This window comes from Empidonax traillii, unplaced genomic scaffold (assembly GCF_003031625.1).
Source record: "Empidonax traillii isolate 1590-97213 ecotype Southwest subspecies unplaced genomic scaffold, ASM303162v1 scaffold51:size1492887, whole genome shotgun sequence".
NCBI lineage: Eukaryota > Metazoa > Chordata > Aves > Passeriformes > Tyrannidae > Empidonax > Empidonax traillii.
In genome coordinates this window covers 734111-754393 of record NW_020955244.1, presented here as the reverse complement: position 1 = coordinate 754393, position 20283 = coordinate 734111, and the positions used below count along the sequence as shown (strand labels likewise).

The 20283-nt window shown below is 40.1% G+C and overlaps 1 protein-coding gene across 2 annotated transcripts in view; it reads left to right on the top strand.

Moving 5' to 3' along the window:
• The window catches only part of FANCC (FA complementation group C), a 65314-nt gene that overhangs the window by 13555 nt on the left and 31476 nt on the right, over positions 1-20283 (top strand). For both annotated transcript variants that reach the window (XM_027879152.1, XM_027879151.1), the window contains exon 4: positions 496-590. In XM_027879152.1, coding sequence (XP_027734953.1) covers positions 496-590 — 95 coding nt within the window. The remainder of the gene's footprint in view (positions 1-495; positions 591-20283) is intronic.

Below are 20283 nucleotides of genomic sequence, written 5' to 3'. Positions count from 1 at the left end.
AGAGAACTTGATATTTTACCTTTTAGCTATGAATGACTTCATACTTCACAAACTTAATTTTTTCGTAGGTGAGCATACTTTAGTTTGTGCAAGCTTTGGACACAACATAATAACTATTTTAATACTGTTGATTATTATTATTTATTACTAATGATATTAGATACTGAATTGAAAGTTCCTTGATGATAGCCTCAGGCGTTATTTCTGTAAATGAGTTAGTAGGTCCTGCAAGTTTCTTAAGATCGTCTGATTATTGCATGGATTTTGAACACTTTGATACCTTTTAAACTGCTGTGGAAGGAAATGACTGCACAAGGTGTGCTTATGAATAACGCTAAATGTGTGATGTGCATCGGGTAGAATGGGAGCACTGTGAGTTGGGGCTGATATTTAGGGCTTTAGTTTTGTGGGTGAATGGGGATTGTTGTGTGTGATCCTGCCTGTGGATTTTCCTTTTCCCTCCAAATGTATCTTTGTTTGCTTTTTTCCCTGCAGATGAAAGCCAGAGGACTCTGATGTGGTGCCTGTGCTGTCTGTACAGCAGTGAGCCACAGAACCCTGTGGAACTGAAAGCCAACAGCTGGATACGGGTACGTGAATGAATCCTTCCCAGGACTGCTTTGAATAAACTGATTATTTAAAGGTGCTGCATCCACAGACACGCCGTCATTCCGCTATTTAAGAAACTGCTTCAGACACAACTCGCATACATATTTTGTTGAAGTCTGTATCGTTCTAATTATAACATAGTCACTGTTAGTTTGTCATTTTAAATCTTAAAAAGATGTGGCATTTTACAGTAAGTGGTTTTGATGGCTCATAACAGTAGTTTCATCAAGTCTAGATCCTGTGAATAGGAAGCAGCAATCACAGACCAGGAGGGAAGCAAGCATTGCTATTAAAAATAAGAACCTTTCAGTTAGGATAAAATAAATAACTGGAGAAATGCCATAGTTTGTTTTGAAAGCAACTTATATTTGCTCTATAATTTTATTCTTTTTCGCTTTTGTTTAATCTCCTGTGAAGAATTTAATTGTATCCAAACTTTCTTCAAAGGCAGACAGAGTGGAGGGGTAGTGCTTGTGTGTGGATTTATACTTAGTGACTTAAGAAATAATGAATCCTTAACTTTAATCCCAAATCTAGGGTTTTGCATGGCACATCTGCTCATGTTTTATGTATTTCCACACTGACTTAACAAAGCACACCAGCACGTAAATAACTCTCAGCACATTGGTGCTTAACACTTTACATTGCTGAATAGCAATTTGGGGGTGCAGTGTTGTTGCTCTTGTGTCCTGGCATTTTCAGTGGATCTGTATAAAAATATGGTATAAAATACAAATGGAATTGTTAATATGTTTTTTTATATCTTATAGTCCTCATAACCAGTGAGGCTGTAACAGCCTGAACATCATTTAGGTACAAGTCTGCTAAAGCCTAAAGATGCTTCTAGACTTCTCTAAATAGCTAATTTCTTACTTACCAGTTTATTTTGTATGTCATTTTTCCTAGGTGTGCATGTAATACTAGGGCGTACAAGTGACTCTGAAATACTTGATGATGATGCAGATTTTCTGTTAGTAAATAACTATATTTGGCCATGTAATGTTGTTGATTTACATGCATTAGTCCCAGAAATAAGGTTCTCGCAGTCTTTTAGATGCCCTTGGTGCCTGTGTATATCCATTTGGTGGGTTGCTCCATGCCATGAAATTCTGAACACTCTAATACTAAGTAAAATCACCTTTATTTTCTTCCTGTCTTTAACGTTTTTCAGGAGGCTTTTACTGAGGTCAATATACTTGGAATTCAGAGCGTGCCAATGCTTGAATGCCCAAGTAAAGCGATGCCAAAAAAATTTTGCCTTTTCTACTGTGGTTTTACTGGTTGGTTATAGTCTTCATAATGACAGAGATTGGTTATAGTCTTCATAACGCACAATAGCATGCAGTTAGTTATCAAACAGAGAAAAATTTGTCTTTATTTTTTTCTCTTTTTTGCACTAATGATGTTAAGTGGTGAGGGAGAATTGTACCCAGACAGTCTGTTTCTAGAGGGGAGAAAAACCAGTTGTTTTCATCTAGATTTGACTCATTTGATTAATGTTACTAAACTGGTGGTGTTGCTGACATAAGAAAAATTAATCAGGTAAGCAGTGACAAATATTTGGGGATAAATGGAGGCGGGACTGCTGCTTTTGCCAGCACTGCCACCTGAAACTGCCTTGCATTGAAACTAACACTTTAAGCATTTGATTCGAGCCTTTCTGTCACCTGCAGGAATTTTTCCCCCCAGTCTGAACCAAATGTAATAGCCACTGTGACTCAGTGTGGGTCAAGAGTTAACCTAAAAGTTAGGAAAGATTGCATGGAGGAGTTGAAAGCACGAACATCTCTTACTGCTGTTCAGCCTCAAGTGGGTGTAGCACAGAATGAGAATACACCAGTTGGGATTAAAACAAAAGATAATATTAAATTGTTTTCTGTAGTTGTTAGAATTTCTTCTCAGTTTCTTACTGCTCAGTGGGCATGATCACAAAGCTTTCTGAAGAAGGTGGTTTTATTTCCCTTACAAAATCATCGATGTAATTCTATTTGCCAGTAATTGTGGTATAAGGACTATCACACTTATTTTTACAGAAGAACTTAAGTTAAATATTTTGCTACTCTTGAAGGTGTGCTTTTGCCATGTGTGATGATGATTTATGTTTAAAAAATGAAATGCACACACAGTAAGTCCATTCACCCACCTTATGTACACTTAACATTCTTTCCTCCTGAACTGCTTTATTTTCCTTATTATAAGTGTCTCAGAAGATTGCCATAGAAAGGGATCTAGACACATTTGCTATGCAAGCCATAATTTGAGGTTAGCATCAGCTGTTTTAATATGGGTGACCAGTCTCTGCAGTGGTTTGATCTGACCTCAGCCTTGTTGGTAGTGTGGCAGGAGCTTTTTACAGCAAGGATATTTACTAGCTGGTGAAGAAGATGCCCAATACATTGTGGTACACTGTGGAAAAAATTGGCCAAAAGTCTAAAATTTTAGCTGAAACAAATTCTTGGGGGTGGGGGGGAACATGGTTTTGTGGCTACATGGTGTAAAGAGAATTGGAGTCCAGGAATAAATTTTAAATAATGCACTGAAACCTGAATGCTACTTAAAAGGCTTTTATGGAAAATTTTCCCGTACTCTGGCTGAAATGATGGATTATCTGAGGCGTTTAAGCTCTCCCTCGAGGGTATGGATCGCAGTCCATGACCACACAGAGCGGGGATCTGCGTCAGCACAGTGCACACTGTCCATGCACACTGACACAGGAGCCGTGGAGAACGAGCCTGCACGGCGGAGCTGCAGCTCAGCTTCTGCAGAAGGGATCTTCAGAGCAGCCTCGTCCTCTGGCCTTCGGCTGAGAGTTCATTCACTTTCCCCAGCTTAATGCTTCAGCTTGCACTGAGGAGAAATACTGGGTTTCCAAAAAGGTGAAGTGGTTCACTGTGTAGGCCTGCATGCATCGAATAAATTGGGATCTTTGGGTATCCATTTAGTTGGTGACAGAACAAAGGAAATGTCAAAATAGCAAAGCAAAGCAACCAACCAAAAAAAAAACCTCACTCAAACAACCAGAAAATAAGGACTGTGTAATGAAAACAGAGAACTTCGTCTCCTTACTATTAACTGTTACAACAACAACCAAAAAAACCCTTAATTTTCTTCCTAGTTATGGGGTTTAAGGTGACTTACCTTAAAATTTTCCTCCCAAAATGCAAAGTTATGTCTGGTTGGAAAATTACATGGTCAAATTAGCACTGAATCTCTTCTTTCCTTTCCTGTCACAGCCAGGTACATTGAGTATGAAATTACACCTTGCTTTTTGTCATGGCAAGCATGAGTTCCCCAAGAGTATTTTGGTGCCCTTGAGTGCACCGTTGGCTAAGGTCACTCATAGGAAGGTCAGTCTCAAGTCTTTTGTTTTTAGCTACTACACTGCTTTTTCAAAGTCACAAAAAAACACATGTATTTCATGCGAGGTTACTTTTTAACTTCCTTGCCCTTGTGGTAGAAAAGCTGTGTTGTTTTTAGTGACGAGAAGGGTAGCTACCCCACTGAAGTGAATCATTGCTGCATTTCAGAAACCAAGATTGCGCACATCTCTACGTCCTTTAGAAAAATAAAATATGAAAATAAACGTCTTGAAATAGTGCAGTGTAGACTGCAGGGTTTTTAGGACTGTTTAAAATGGTAGATGTTTTTTGTTTTGTTTCCGATTCTGGGCTTCAGTGCTGGGGTCTAGGTTCCCTAGGTCTTTTATAAAGCCAAAACACCGTAGGGAGTTAAGACACATGCTGCCACACGTTTCTCTGTGTTTTACTCTCCCTTAGAGGAATACAAATGAACAAGACAATGTATACATAATAGCTTAAACATAGGGGTGGAAAACCTGTTGGGTTTGGCCTGTGTTTTCAGAGGTGTTTCTTTGGCTTGGCCAAATTTTCCTCTCTGAAAATGTGTAGTTCTTTTGTGAATCTGTGCCCTGTGCATGGCCTTGTTATATTAATAGCTGCAGAAGTAATAAATGTTCTTTGTAAGAGTAATTTTTAATGGCACTGGAATTATGAAAATTATTTTTGCTCTATTTTATAAAAGTACCTAAGGCAACTCAAGAACAGAAAAAGAAGAACACATTAAAAACAGGAGTTCAGCAAAATTGAATTTCTTAAAATTTTAGTATTTTAATGAGCCTATGTTTTGTCTGTCAGGAATGAATTGCTCATTGATTTGCTGAGACTTTTGCAAGGTTATTTATTTATTTATGAGTAAGTAAGTCCCATACAAATTGAAAAAGAATTATTAAAAGAAAGAAGTTAAACAGTAGACACTGATGGATCTACAAGCAAGTTGTGGAGAATAGATGAGAAAAAACCTGTAAAGTCATGTTAAGAAAAGGCCAGGGACTCTGGAACTGTGTGCTTTTTTTCCTGTATTTTGGCTTTTATTTGGAACGAGTGACCCAAGCGTTTCCAATATTTCTATCATGGAGGATTCACAGTAAATCATGAGGGAACTGAGAGGGACTAAATTAGTTTTGGGAAATACAGATATTCTCATCATGTCTTTATAAAGTATCCAAAATAGCTTTTATATTAATTGGAAGATGAAAAAGCTAGGTAGACTCTGTAATTCTCGTCATAGAATCATAGAATAATTTGGGTTGGAAGGAACCTTTTAAAGGTAATCTAATCTAACCCTCCTGCCATGGGGAGGGAAACCTTTCACTAGACCAGGACATGGTTGATCTTCTGTGCTGCAGGTGCACACTGCTGGTCATGCCCAGCCCCTCATCCCCCAGCACCCCACGTCCTTCTCGGCAGGGCTGCTCTGGATCTGATCATCCCCCAGCCTGGGTGGGTACTGGGGTTGCCCTGAGCCGGGTGCAGCACCAGCCCTTGGTCTTGGTAAACCTCATGAACCACTTCTTGAGCTTGTCCATGTCCCTCTGGATGGCATCTCGGCCTTCAGGTGTGTCAACAGCACCATTCAGCGTGGTGTCATCTGCAAATTTGCTGAGGGTGCGAGCCTGTCTTCTATAAAGTCTAAATCTACACATTCTAGTTAAAAACCTTTTCCTATTGCAACAGACCCTCCTAAGAAATCTTTCTCCATCTTTCTTATAAGCCAGCTTTAAGTGCTGGTAGGCAGCAATAAGGTCTTAAGACCTTACAAGAAGACAACTGTATTTTCCTCTGTGTCTGTTTTATGGTTAGAAGCCTGTGTTGGAGGAAATATGGCTCATATATGTTTGTTAAAATACAGTATGCTGAGTACGTGAGGCAGAGCTTGAAACTGGGCACACTTGTTCATAGTACATAGTAATGACAACCTTTTTGCATGTGATGGTAGCTGTTTACTCACCCAGTGGTGTGTATTCTTACATACCAGTATGTGGCATTCCTCGTGTTACATACAGGTACACATATGTTCATTTTATATTAGTATATACACAGTTTTCCATTTCACAGCATTCTAATACATATTCCTCCAAGGAAAGATGAACTTTTTTTTTAATAGTGGTCTCGAGATAAGAAGCCAGTGTCCCTTCTGCTCCTGGTGTGTGGCACTGTTTCTTTTAATTCCTAGTTGTCTAATGATGCTCACACTAGTGAGAAATCTGTTTTAAGATTCCTGACATTTTTGGCAGCAGTTCAGGATTCTCACTAATAGGAAAATTAATTTCACTATCTTCTTTGCTGTATGCACAGTGCATTCAGTTGAACTGAGTTTTGTCTTTTCTTGCCCATAATTATTCCAGGAATGTGGAAGAATTCTACCTGTGTTTTTCCTTGTGTTGATAACAACTAATTCTTTATATTTATGGGTATTTTAATTCTTAGGGGCTTTGTGTCCAGGATCTGTAACATTAAAAAGCATATAAGAACAGTTTAGTAAGCCTTGGTTCTGAAGTGTTTGGAATGAGAAAGTCATTGTGCAAATGGATTTAGAAAAAGGCAAAAAGGAACAATTATTCCTTTCCTCCAGCCTTCTCCCTCTCTCACTGTTAGAAAAGTACAAGTAGTATTCTGAACAGTGCAGTATTTTTTATTTCCTGTTCTTTGTTTTTCCTTATTACACAGTTTCATGGTAACCCATTTATCTATCCGCCTGCTTTGGCTTTTTTAAGGACAAAGTAATCCATCTCTTCCGAATGTTTGCAGTATGTCTCCTATATTCCTTGTGTTGCTGCTCCAGTGTTTTAACTGATGCTGTCACCATTGTCACTGCTGCTGGCTTTGCGAGTTTATTTGCTGTAGGCAGGAGATGCTCCCCACGATGCCGGGTACAGCACAGTGTGTGTTCTTTGGTGGCCGGTGCTTTGTTAGGAGCCAGCCCTTCCCGGGGCGTGTGGGGCGCGGTGCCGCTCGGAGCCGGGAGATGGCATCGCCGAGCCGAGGGATCCTCACGCATCCCGCTCCGCTCCCACCCCGCTTCCAGAGCGCTCCCGCTTGGATGGCAGTGATGCTCTGGCCTTTTCCGGGTTCCAGCTGGGTGTGTTCTGTTAAAAAGGCTGTTTTATGTGCTAGGTTGTAACTTGTTAAATTTGTGAGAACATGACCTGGGTCGGGAAGGACCCTGCCACGGGCAGGGAAACCTTTCACTAGACAAGGTTGCTCAGAGCTCCAGCAAGCCTGCCCTTGAACACTTCCCAGCTTCTCTGGGCAACCCGTTCTAGTGCTTCACCATTCTCACAGTACAGATTTTGTCCCTAATATCTAATCTAAACCTTGTAGTTTGAACACATTCCCTCTTGTCCTGTCACTACACGCTCTTGTAAATAGTCCCTCTCTGCCTTTCTTGTAGGCTCTTTTCAGGCTGCAATGAGGTCACCCCAAAGCCTTCTCTTTTAAAGGCTGAACAATCCCAGTCTTAACTTTTCCTTGTACAAGAGGTGCTCCATCCCTCTGATCAACTCAGTGACTCTCCTCTGGACTTGTTCCAAGAGGTTGATGTCATAGAATCATAGAATCAGCTGGGTTGGAAAGGACCTCTGAGATCATCAGGTGCAACCCTTGATCCAACCCCACCATGGTTCCCAGACCATGGCACTGATGCCACATCCAGTGTCACCTTAAACATCTCCAGGGATGGAGAATCCACCCCCTCCCTGGGCAGCCCATTCCAATGGCTGATTACCCTCTCTGTAAACAATTTCTTCCTAATATCCAACCTAAACCTCCCCTGGCACAGCTTAAGACTGGACACAGCACTCCAGGGGTGGCCTCCCCAGCGCTGAGTGCAGGCCAAGAATCCCTTCCCTGCTCCTGCTGCCACACTCTGCCTGATCCAGGACAGGATCCCTTGGCCCTCCTGGCCCCCTGGGCACACTCTGGCTCCTGTTCAGCCTCCTGTCCCTCCACACTCCCAGCTCCCTTTCTGCCTGGCTGCTCTCCAGCCACTCTGTCCCCAGCCCTGGGGCTGCCGGGGCTTGTTGTGGTCAAAGGGCAGGACCCAGCACTTGGTCTGATTGAACCTCATCCCCTTGGAATCAGCCCATGGATCCAGCTTGTCCAGGTCCCTCTGCAGAGCCCTCCTGCCATCCAGCTGATCAACACTCCCTCCAGCTTGGTGGCAGCTGCAAATTCACTAATGGTGGACTCAATCCCCTCATCTAAATCATCCATAAAGATGTTAAACAGGACTGGGCCCAGCACTGATCCCTGGGGGACACCACTGGTGACTGGATCCCAGCTGGATGCAGCCCCGTTCACCACCACTCTCTGGACCCTCCAACCAGTTCCTGACCCAGCACAGAGTGCCCCTGTACATGCCCTGGGCTGCAGCTTTTCCAGGAGTGTGCTGTGGGAGAGGTGTCCAAGGCTTTGTTGTCCTTGCTGTGCTGTCCCGTGCTGGGGCCCCAGTGCTGGGTGCAGCACTGCAGGTGGGGTCTTACCAGAGCAGAGGGGCAGAATCCCTCCCTCCCCTGCTGCCCACCCTGCTCTTGATGCTGCAGGTGCACACTGCTGGTCATGCCCAGCCCCTCATCCCCCAGCACCCCTCGTCCTTCTCAGCAGGGCTGCTCTGGATCTGATCATCCCCCAGCCTGGGTGGGTACTGGGGTTGCCCTGAGCCGGGTGCAGCACCAGCCCTTGGTCTTGGTAAACCTCATGAACCACTTCTTGAGCTTGTCCAGGTCCCTCTGGTTCCTGTCCTTAGGTGTGATGAGTGTCATGAGGATGACAAAGAAAGATGAGTGCACTCTGTAAGGAGGGACCAAGTTGAATTTGATTTCTGCAACCAAATTAATGAGTATAAAAGAATGCCCTTACAGAACAAGCATGGACAGGCCATTCTCTGGAGCTGGTGAAAAGAAAAACTGGGAATTAGCTGTTGTGCATTATACTTTTATCTTCAGCTGTTCTGTGTTATAAAAGTTTTCCTTTCTTAGTTAAAACTAAGAGCAGTCGTTAAATAAATATGTCTCATAAAAATGGAAACAAACAAGAGCAGTCTGCCATATTTCCTGCTGCTAATGGTTGCCTGTTCTAGAGGCCTTTGTGAACATACGAGAGATTCTGGATAATTACACACAAGTGATCCCTTTTATGATACTGCTTTGTTTATGTTTGGAGGGTTTTTAGATGGTTCTTAAAATTTTTGATGGGTTAGAGCCTTAAAGTACTGGAACTTAATGTATTTTTAGAAATTTTATTGTTATGCTACGCAGTTATTCATGTTCTCAACATTCATGAAAATTTTAATCCAATTTTAAATGACACATAGGCTCATATCCTGTGGACAGGATGGGAAATGCAGATTTTAATGTAAATTTTAAGTTGACAAGCCATCAAAGTTGCATGCAACAAACCTGAATGTTTTATGTTACTTGTGAGTCAAGGAATGAGAAGTGTATTAGTTTCCTGAACTGGAAAAGCTAATTTAAAAATGTCTCCAGATACAAGAGGAAGGCATAGAAGATACTGTTTCTCAATTTGTGTTTAAAGAAGACAACTTTCCTTTTTGTAATTACTTGGTATAAGTTAACTGGTGTTTTAAAACTCTGTTTTAATTCAGCCAGTGTGATCTTGGTGAACTGTTACTTCAGATCTGTAGGCAAAAGCCACGTGCATGTGTATTGTGTGAAGTAAAACATAAAAATGAGATGTGTTAGAGACTGCATAAGGAAGGTGAAAATATTAGAATCTGTGAAACAGTTTGTAAAAAAGACTGAAAAAACCCCCAGTCTTACAAACTCAAGGGCTGACAGCATAGCTCAGAACCAAAAGCCTTGTTTGCCTGTCTTAAATGCAGTTGCCAAGTGAAGCCAGAAAGACCCAGCTTCTTAGAATACTCATTCACACAGCACTGTACGACTGGCCTGGAGCACAGACAGACAAACCCGTGGGAAGGAGGGATAAGAAAGATGCAATTAGATGCCTGCTCTGTTCATACAGTTTTCCTAAGGCTTTGAGTGTTGCCAGAGACAGGATAGGAAGCTATTTTTATGGTATTTCTTGACCCACTACCAACAGTTTCACCAAATCTGCACAGAATGCTACACCAACAGGCAAAATCAAATCCACCCTTCTAATTTATACAGTCTGCTCAGGGAATTTTAACGCTCACCCCTTGGCTCCTCCTCGCTCCGCTCCTGGATGAGCTGGTGAAGTCATGCAGTGGGATGTTTGTAGTGGCCTAGGGTCTGTAGGGTCCTGCCTGTGTCGCCTAACTGTTAAGGGAGCTTCCCTGTGTGACATCCCGGAGCCACTCTGGCATCCACACTCACCACCAGAGACTGTCACTGCTGGGAATGAAGGCCCTTCACAGGGGGCGACTCCCACAAAAAGTGAGAGGAGGTTTTCTCCTTGCAACCTGAAGAGCTGTTGTCTGTTAAACATTTACCAACTTCCTTATCAGCTTCCTTCTGGTAGGAATTGAGTTTGTTAGGGTGTATACTGTCCTTCTGAGGTCACACATCTACCACAAGGTATATTATATGCTCTTTTTTGATACAATATCCTCTTTTTGCAAAACATTCCCTTTTCCTTGAGTGCCCTTTTGGTGGAATAAATGTCTGCATGCCAGCACATCTCAGAGAACTGCAGCTGCACTGTGTTCTTTAGAAGAAAAGGAATGACATTAATGGAGAGTATGACTGTCATAAAATAACATCTTTTTGCTTGTTTTTACTACCATTGCTTGTAAGCTTACTTTAATATAAATAATGTAAGTAAAATAATAGTTATTTAGGGAGATAGTGTTCCATCTCTTCATTCTCTCTCTGACGTTATCAACTTTAATTTGTATGTGAAGTTGTGGGTGCCCCATGCCTGGAAATGTTCAAGGCTGGGACTCTGATCAACCTGCTCTAGTTGAAGGTGTCCCTGCCCATGGCAGATGGGTTGGAACCAGATCTTCAAGGTTCCCTTCAAACCCAAACCATTCCATGGTTCTGTGAAGGTAGTACACTGGAATTATGATATTCTCCTCTTAGGTGAAGAGTTTTGATTTGATTTTGTGGCCAATATACTTGTCATCTTTCACATAAAATTCATGACCTACTATTTTTATGTATATGCACACTTTGTCAGATGGTTAAGAACACCTCAGAAAATGTTAGGAAAGGATATATGTTAAGAATAATTCAAGCATAATTTAAAGAGCTTTTTTCTTCTTTTTTTTTTTTTTAAAGTATTCTTTTATCTTTATAAAAGCAAATCTTCAAGTTCACATTTTTCTAGGAGACAGAAATGTAAGATAACATGAAGAAAATATTTAGTGCACCTCTATATCTGCTCTTTAGTCTCCTTTTTTAAGTTAGGAAGAGCCTAAATCATTTGCAATTTGTCATTCCAAAGGGGCAGATGGGCCCCAAGACCATTTGATGCAAAAAGTATTAAAATAATGTTGGGTTTACAATAAAGGATGTCTCTATGAGATAAGAATACTATTTTAATGACATATATGGGTAATGTGTCTATTAAAAGGCTTATGAATTGCTAGAGGACATACTGAGAAACACATTTTTTCCTTCTTATCTAGACAGCTTTGAAAGAGGGAGATTAAGAGCTGAACAGAGATATTTGAGTTAAAATTATGAACATACTTCACCTGCTATTTATTATTGAAGAAGTTAAGTAGAAAGACTCAGTGCCATAGAGCATAGGTTTTAGCATGGTTTTATTACAAATGCAGCATTTGAAACTTTTTTGTTGTTATCCCCCCCTCCTAAAGGGAAAACAATTTTAGCAACATTTGGACTAAGACAAATAACTACTTGCTTTAGACTCTCTCTTACCTTTGTGATAGTATCGCTGCAATATTTTAGCATAGTAAAATACAAAATAATCAGAGGAGAATGTCAGTGTAAGAGGGATGGGGAGGCATGGAGCAGGGGATCTGGTTTTCCCCAGCAGTTGTGGAAGAGAGAGGTCTGTGTTCCAGGGGGCACGTGTCCAAGAGAGAAATGGAAAATGTTAAGTCTCCTGGAGGCCAAAGTAGTTCAAAGTTACTTAATCACTTTCTGAGGCTCACTCTTGTGGTTTTAGGATCTTACGGCTTTTTTGGTGTGTTTGGAAAAGAGGAGTTGTCATTCCTCCTCTAACCTGTACAAATAATCATCAGGAACTTTGATCACTGCAAAAACCATAGCGTGTTCCTTCAGATGAAAGACATCTGATGGTGATTAAAGTATGTATCTTGTATATACTTTTCCTATTAATTTTTTTTCTCTATTTTCCCCTAGTCCTTCATGAGTCTTTGTGGCATTTTTCCTCAATCACTATATATGGAATTTGCCCTTGCCTCCCATCAAAGGTTTATATGAAAGAGGGTCTGAAGACATTTCCCTGGAGTGGTCTGGGGTGGGTGGAGATGAATGGGCTTTTACCCAGTTCTTTTTTTTTCATTCAGCCTTGCTTTCGATACCTCCTCCTTCCCTCTTTTGCTCAGCTATGGCACGCTGGTTAGTGTAACACTTCACTGTATTAGCCAGTAGATAATCTGTGCTTTTCACAGCAGTACCTGCAGACAGCCCTTGGAAGAATTTTTGAAATGGTACAGACTGCCTCATAAATTTGTTAGGGAAGAGTGCAATAACAGCTATGTGTTGTACTTTTCCAGCAATAGCGTTGTACTGCTTGATTTTTGTGATAGAGCACTAAACAAAATCAAATGAATGCATGGAATATAAGTTTTGAACTTCTTCACTACTTAGTGCAGAGATCAGACTCTGAAATAAAATTTCTGCTAACTGAACTGCTACTTATTTTGATGTTTAGGGCTTATTTTACTGTTTTCAAAGTAACTGTTGCTATGAAATGTTAAATAGTCTTAAAGAGAAAGGGAGAAGTTATAATGCATTTAAATCATAGGGTCTTCAGAAGTGTTCAGTGCATGTCATCGCTTAACAAAGTGACAGATGGAATTCTGATGTCTTAGTGCTCTCTAGGTACATGCCCAATCCACAGTTCACGTGGTTTCTGTGCTTTAGAGATCTGGGGCAAGAACATATCCCATTATGGTGATGTGGGGTGAAAAGGTGGGGTGGCAGTCTACATATTTTGATACTTAGAATATAAGTGACTGTTTCAGTGGTAGGTCTGCTTTCACTATGTCACTGCCTATCCTGTAATGCAAAATGTTTTCACAGACTTAAAAGAGAGGTATTTAAAGTATCCAGTTTTCTAATCATTTATGCACATTATTAAAAATAGCTTGGAATTCCCGTGCAATGGTTTTCGTGTTGGACAGTGTAAGGGGGCTTGCCAGAACAGATGCAACAGATTATTGAAGAAGACTGCAAGTATAATAATTACAGCATGGAACAGACTGCTGGCAGATACAAGAACATAGCATTCTCTTTAATCATAGTGCTTCCCCTGGTGTGGGTGGCCACGGGCTGCAAACATTTCAGTCCATGCAGCAGGGGTTGTAAAACAGAGCTGAAGTAAACAGCATTCCACAGACCTTTAAGGGTTTTTAATTTTGAGAAAATACAGCTTCCCTTCACTCCTCCTTTTGGCTGCTTGCTTCTGCCAGCTCTTACCTACCAAATCAGTTCTGCCTGAAGTAAATAGTATATAATGTACTATCTATATGCTCTTTGAGAAGTTTGTTGTGCTTTGGTGGAGCTTTTTGTTGTTAAAATGTTTTGTTGGTCTTTGCAGCAAGAAATAACCTCTGCACTTACATTAAGTGGTGTGTAATGCTTAATTTAAAAGCTTTTCCTCTTGATTTCATTCTCCCCTTTCTTTTTTTCGCTTCAGTGCTCGGTGTGGTTTTACTGTTTCTGTAAAGTGCTCTATTGTATCTCTACCCATTAGAACAGCACTTTTTCTTCAATAAAAATGAAGGGGGACTTTTGGGAGTTTTTTCGTCTTGCAGCCAATTTACTGCTTTGGAAGCTGATTTCACCTCCTTAATGTTTGACATAAACTCATCTGGAATCTTCAGTTCTGTGAAATAGATTCAAGTGGGTAAACTTGGTGTCATGCAAATAGTTACACAGCATTTACAGACTTTTTGGAGTATGTAAATCAACTGCAGTTGAGGACAGATAATTTAATTTTATAAGTGCATGGGCAGGAAAGGATATATTTTGATAGATGAGTTCTTACACTGTATATAGGCATATGTGGAATTAAGTATATAAATGAGCTTGACAGAAATGTCTTCACTTTCACTGGGTAAATAACAGTTGGTTCAAAGTCAATTTTCTTTTGAATCAAACCAGAGGACAAAAGACTTTTAAACCAGGCATAAGCATGTGTTGAAGATCTGACATCATTAATTAGAAACCGATGACTTAATGAACTCTTTACGTGGTAAGAGACCTTTCAACTTTCAAATTAGTGGTTAAAATTCAGTTTTAAGCACCAAGTCTGCTTGCTTTGCAGTAAAAAGCGATACAGGAACATCTCTCCGTCCTTTGGGCAATGTCTTTGTCCCAGGTACCAGGCAGTTCATCCTGCTGAAGGGTGTGCAACTGTGCTGGGTACACACCTTGGGAAACCCCCTTCTCACAGCAGTGCTTGCCTGAAATTTTATATATTTGCCTCTTAAACTTGCTACTATCATTTCTGTCTCTAGTAAATAAAACTCCCAAGATTCTTAGGTACAGTTAGAGCTCACACTTTGGGGTGAGGAGGAATATTGCAGTGAAAATGGGAATGGACCAATGAATCAAAGATAAGTAATTGACACTGTGACAGTATATACTCAAGATTTCTAATAGAGACTATGCTCTAAAACAGTTACATTCAAAAGGATGGGAGAGTGATAAAAGATGTTAAAGCTATTCATGCAAGAAACTGGAGCTGGAACTTTTCAATGTAGCAAGAGAACATTTAAGAATAAGGAGGCTTCTCATACACGGCACATAAATGATTTGGGATGGTTGTCTTGAACTGACTGAGTTCACTGACACTCTTGCTGCTGTTCTTTCATGTTTTGGAAAGTCAGCTGGAGGGAGTTCTTGGTCATTTCTAACCTGTTTAACTTTATGCATCTAAATTGTTAGTTAGCCTTCTCACTAGCTCCTGTGAGAATCCGCTTTCTGAGCTGCCTTGGACCTTCTCTAGTCACCTATAGGTGAGAACTTGCAAGCGTTACCATAGTCTTCTGGTTAAAAATAGTATGACAGTATGAATGGGCTGGGAGAAAACAGACCTCTCTTCTTCAAACAGATAATTCTATAGCAATGCCAAGCTAGCATGAATATGAAGAATTCTTGGCTACTGGGCCAAAATAAACAAAAGCTAAGTATCTCAAAGGAAAAATGAGAAACTAAGGATTCTGCTTTCCTGCAAGGCTGTTTGAGCTTAAACAGCGTGTGTCAGAAGTTTGTTAGCCAGCTGACATTTCTCAGAACACCTTAGTAATGTCAGGTGGGTCTGGTAAAGAATAATGAATTTGTTACTGACAAACAGAAAGAGGTCTCTATTTAAAGAAATTCTACTGGCATTAGATATTTTTGCTCAGCCTAATATAATTAGTGACCTGCAGTCGTATCACCATTATAGATGTGTTTTGTGCTTTTTTTGCTAAGAAGTTCATTGGACATTTTTCTCCCCTTAAACTTTTAGCAGCTTGATAGTTATGCAGTCCAAACCCAGGTGGTTAAAGGCACATTTCTGGAATATCATCTGAAGTTGTGTGATATTTCAGTATTTGCAATGTATTCCTATTGGAACTATAAAAATCTGACATTGGGCACATATATTCATTGAAAAAAACCATAAATTTGAGTTTATGTTTTTTCTAGAAATTATAGATCTCACAGATTTAAACTAAAAGAGAAACAATTTGTGATCCATCCACTCTTTCTAAACTTAAATTTATTCATGCCTCTTTTTCTCATCATTTTTTTGTGTATTTAAGGAATTATTTAGAGAGAAACTTGCATTCTGGCTTTTGAAAATTGTGGAGGGCAGAAGGAAATTAATTCTAAATCTCTGGCTAGTTAAACCAGAGGGCTTTAAAAAAAAAAAAAAAAAAAAAAAAAAGAAAAAAGATTTATGGTTGACTCTGAAAAAGCTATTGAATTTCCTTTTGTAAGTTAGTGTAAATGTGTGTTTTATATCAGCATCAAAAGTCTCCCCTTTTTTAATACGAAGAGTAATAGCACTTTCTAGTTGGGTGTTTCTTAAAGAGAAAGGAGAAAGAAAAAGGAAGGAGATTTGAAACTGCTTTTCCTGTCTGAGGCCAAGAGCAGACTCAGAGCTTGCCAACCCCACAGTTCTTTAGCTTCTTTCTTACGATTTCCAAGGGTTTTGTTAGTGATTTGCAGATGGAGCTTTGGCTTTGGAACCCATCCATTAGAGAGCTGTGTGGTCCTAGCCACAGCAGTAGCGCAACATGTTTTTACTGTACTGGTTTCACAGAAGGTAACTGAGCTTGAACTGGTGAAGGAACAACAGTGCAGCCTCCTCCTCCCCTCCCCACAATTTCATTTGGAAATTAGGGTCAGGTTTAGTTCCTATTGTATGGACATATAGGACATTTTTCATCCCTTTAAAGAAACAGAATATGAGCCTAGTCTTCTCACTAGGCTACATGTATCAGCAAGAGTAATCCAATTCATAGCATACATCAATTTCTAATGAAGAAACATATTTGTGTCAACAAGTTTTTGAAATTTTTTTTCGGTTAATTTATTCTAGTAGGTTACCATGGTCCTTTAGTGTATTTTTGCCACTATTAATTTTTTACTTAAAAATACAAACAAATCGTACTTATGGTGGCTGAAGCAAAGTTAAGGAAGTTTGTCTGTTGTAGGAGCGCTCGGAGCAGTTTTACTGCAAACACTGGCTGAAGGTGAGCCTGCAAGGACAGGGCAGGGTAAAGCACACTACTGCATCAGGTACAGCATGGAGAACTTCACAGAACCTGCGTTTTCATGTCTGGGAATATGTGAAATGCAGTGAAGTCTGTGCATTAATTTGGTGGAAGAATGATATTATTCCTGGTTTGGTTTGCTTTTTTTTTAAGTTGAAAGTAATATTAATTCAGTCTAGTCCTTTGTCTATGGATTTTCTGTAACTTGATCCCATGCTTAAATGGCAAACTCCTTGTCTCTGTAGGAGTGTTTAGCAGAATAATTTGTTTATGAACAACTAGCCATTCGTGGTTATCTATGGCAGTTTAGATGTGGGCAGATGTCAGACTGTTGTTCCAAGTAAGGAAGGATTAAAATGAGAAGCTCCAAGAAATCCTAAACATTTCCTTGTGGCTAGCAGTTTTATTTAGTGTGCTGGTATAGAATTCTGCTAATGAAAACCATCCCGTGGATGCATGTGTCCGTGTGCTGAAAGGAGAAAGCTTCCTGACAGTAAATGTCAAGAATGGAAAAATGGAAAGAAATGTAGGAAGCAAACCTCTCCTAACCCTGTACTTAGGCACTTTGGCCCTGATCACTGCATTACCAAAGAATATTCCAAACTTTCGTAATGCCAGGTTGAAACTGAAGTGATTTCTGTTTACAAAACCTCTGAGTGCTTGCTGGAATAGACTCAGTTTGGCAGAGTGGGAGGTTGTGTTGACTAGCTAATCATTGAAATATAGGTAGTAGTTCAACATTTTGTCTGTTTGAAATGTGCTTTAACCAGTTTTAATTGTAAAGGAGCAATTGGACATTTTGGTTAGGTTGTTGATGGTAAGTATTTGAAGATATTTTTAAATAGCTTATGAAGTACACCCTTACATATTGATGGTAATTAAGTTGTTAACAAATATACACCATGTAATTTTCCCCAAGTTTAAAATTCCCCACTGAGAATTTTACAAGAGGTTGAGAAAACAAAACTGTTTAGAGTAAAACAGTACTTTGAAAGCTAGAATATGTTTAAATCTGTATGATGTTTTACTCCCTTACATTCTTTTACACTTCGATTTTGGTTTGTGAAAAACTGTTTTTCTGTCTTTTCCTGGAACCGAGAAGCAAGTGAGCAAGAGGTCTTATAACCAAAATTAAAAGTTAAGGATTTTTTTATGAATGTGTGTGTGTAAATTATATGAATGGTGTTATATCAGCATCCTGCTCACAGAACTGATTTCATAAACAGTTGGTGTTGAAATGGCCTCTAAATGAACATGGTGCTCTGTCATTTACAGACTAAGCCACTACAATTCTTCAGAACTGGCTGTTTATTTCATAGTAAGAAGTTCTAAAAATACCAGACCTATTTGTGTTTTATTGTTAATCATTTAAACTAGAGAACATGAGATGCAACAAACTCTTAAGCCTTCAGGCAGGATTTTTAAGAAAATATTACTAAAAATTGCCCATATAAATTTGGGTTGGACTGAGCTGCTGAAAGCTAGCAAGCAAAAAAAATTAGTGTATATTTTAAAAAATCAGAGCATTGTGTACCGTGCTTACTGAGGACTCCCCTTAAATTATTTAGAAAATAATGTGGGACATTAGAATCCTATTTCAGAAAGAAATAGTACCTATTATATAGTATTTTTTAAATAATGACTGGAAATCGTATTATCTGATTTACATTAATGTTGTAATTGATTATAATTTTATATTTTTAAAGCCAGCATGGAAATAGGATTTGACTTCTTTTCCTCTAGACCTGTGTTGAAAGCAATGTTCCTCCTGGCTGTACAGGGAACACCTAAGAACAACACTGACCTGCAAGAAACACTCATTCCAAACTCTGATAAAATGAGAAGAATTAGCACTTACTTCTAATGCTTCCTCTGAGTAAGATGTAGTTTTTCATGTTATACCTGCTTTTTCTTAGCAGAGCTGAGGAAATCTGGTTCCCATTGAATCAGAAATAAACCTGTTACTTGACCAGATTTCTGAAGTTTCCCCTCGGCAATTCATGCTGTACTTACTTCTGCAAATTCACATAGATCATAATTTTCAGCAAAATGTCATTAATGGTCTCCTCTCAAAAAATAATAGCACTCTGTGTTTTCAGGGAGAATATACTGAAGAGAAGTATTGTTTAGAATAAATGATAGATCCTTCAGTTCCATCCTGCTCCACTTGTTGCTCTGACGGACTCAGCCAAGATGGCAAAAAGCAGCCCAGTCGCATCACTGGGAAGTCTTGATCATTATCGAGTCTGAATGGCTCATCCCAGTGAAACCATCCATCTCCTCTGTCCGTAATATATTGGGAGTGTTGATTTTCACATCTGCTTCTGAGGACTTTCAGAATCATAAATGCTTTGGAAACAGTGTGTTGAGAAGTTTCCAGAAATAAATTGGTTTACCTGTCTCCCCTGGGATGTCTTTGAAACTGAGTCATAAATTCCAGGACAGCTTCTACACAAATACAGTTATTAGCATAAAACTTCTCATGTAATAAAAATCAAGTTCTATTTCTGTGTTGATGTGTAATTTCAGGAGTAATTGTGCCTTTGATTCAAGTGTCTATATTTTTCCCCATCAACATGTGCGGGCTGTTGCAGAAAGCAGGGGTAAAAGGCTTCAAAGCTTTTGGATCCCTGCTTGGTAAAGGCAGTATCAGAAGACTAAAAGCCTTCCTCTTTCTGGAATTGTGGACGCTAGCTGAGTTGGTATCTGCCTGGTGCTGACCTATTTAAATCAGTGGAGGGGCAAGTTCTGCTCCAGGAGAATATTTCCCAGGCTTTCACAGATGCATGTGCTCCATGAGATGATGTCTCTGAGAAACAGACTTCATGGAGTAACTCAGCAAATCCCTTGTAGCACATGGAAATCAGCCTTCATTTCTGAAAGAGGAATATCAAAACAGTTGGCTTAGCTTATTCAAAAAAGTCCTCTTTAGAATCATAGAATCCGTTAGGTTGGAAAAGACCTACGAGCTCATCAAGTCTGACTGCAAACCCAGCGCTGCCACGTTACCACCTAACCATGTCCCCCAGTGCCACATCCACAAGTGCCTTTTGAACTCTGGCAGGAGTGGTGATGCTGTCTCCAATAGGGCAGCCTATTCCAGGGCCTGACCATCTGTTCAGTGAAGAAGTTTGTCCTAATACCTGATCTAAACCTCAGCTGGTACAAGCTGGGACCATTTTCTGTTGCCCTGTCACTTGTTACCAAGACTGGAACAGAAGAGACCAATCCCCCCATTGTTGCAGACTCCTTTCAGGTGGTTGTAGAAAGCTGTGGGTCACCCTGAGCCTCCTTTCAGGTCGTTGTAGAGAGCTGTGGGTCACCCTGAGCCTCCTTTTCTTCAGGCTGAACAACCCCATCTCAGCTGCTCCTCACAGGACCTGTGCTCCAGACCCTTCACCTTCTGTTGCCCCTGTCTGTACACTTTGCAGCCCCTGTGTCCTTCCTGTC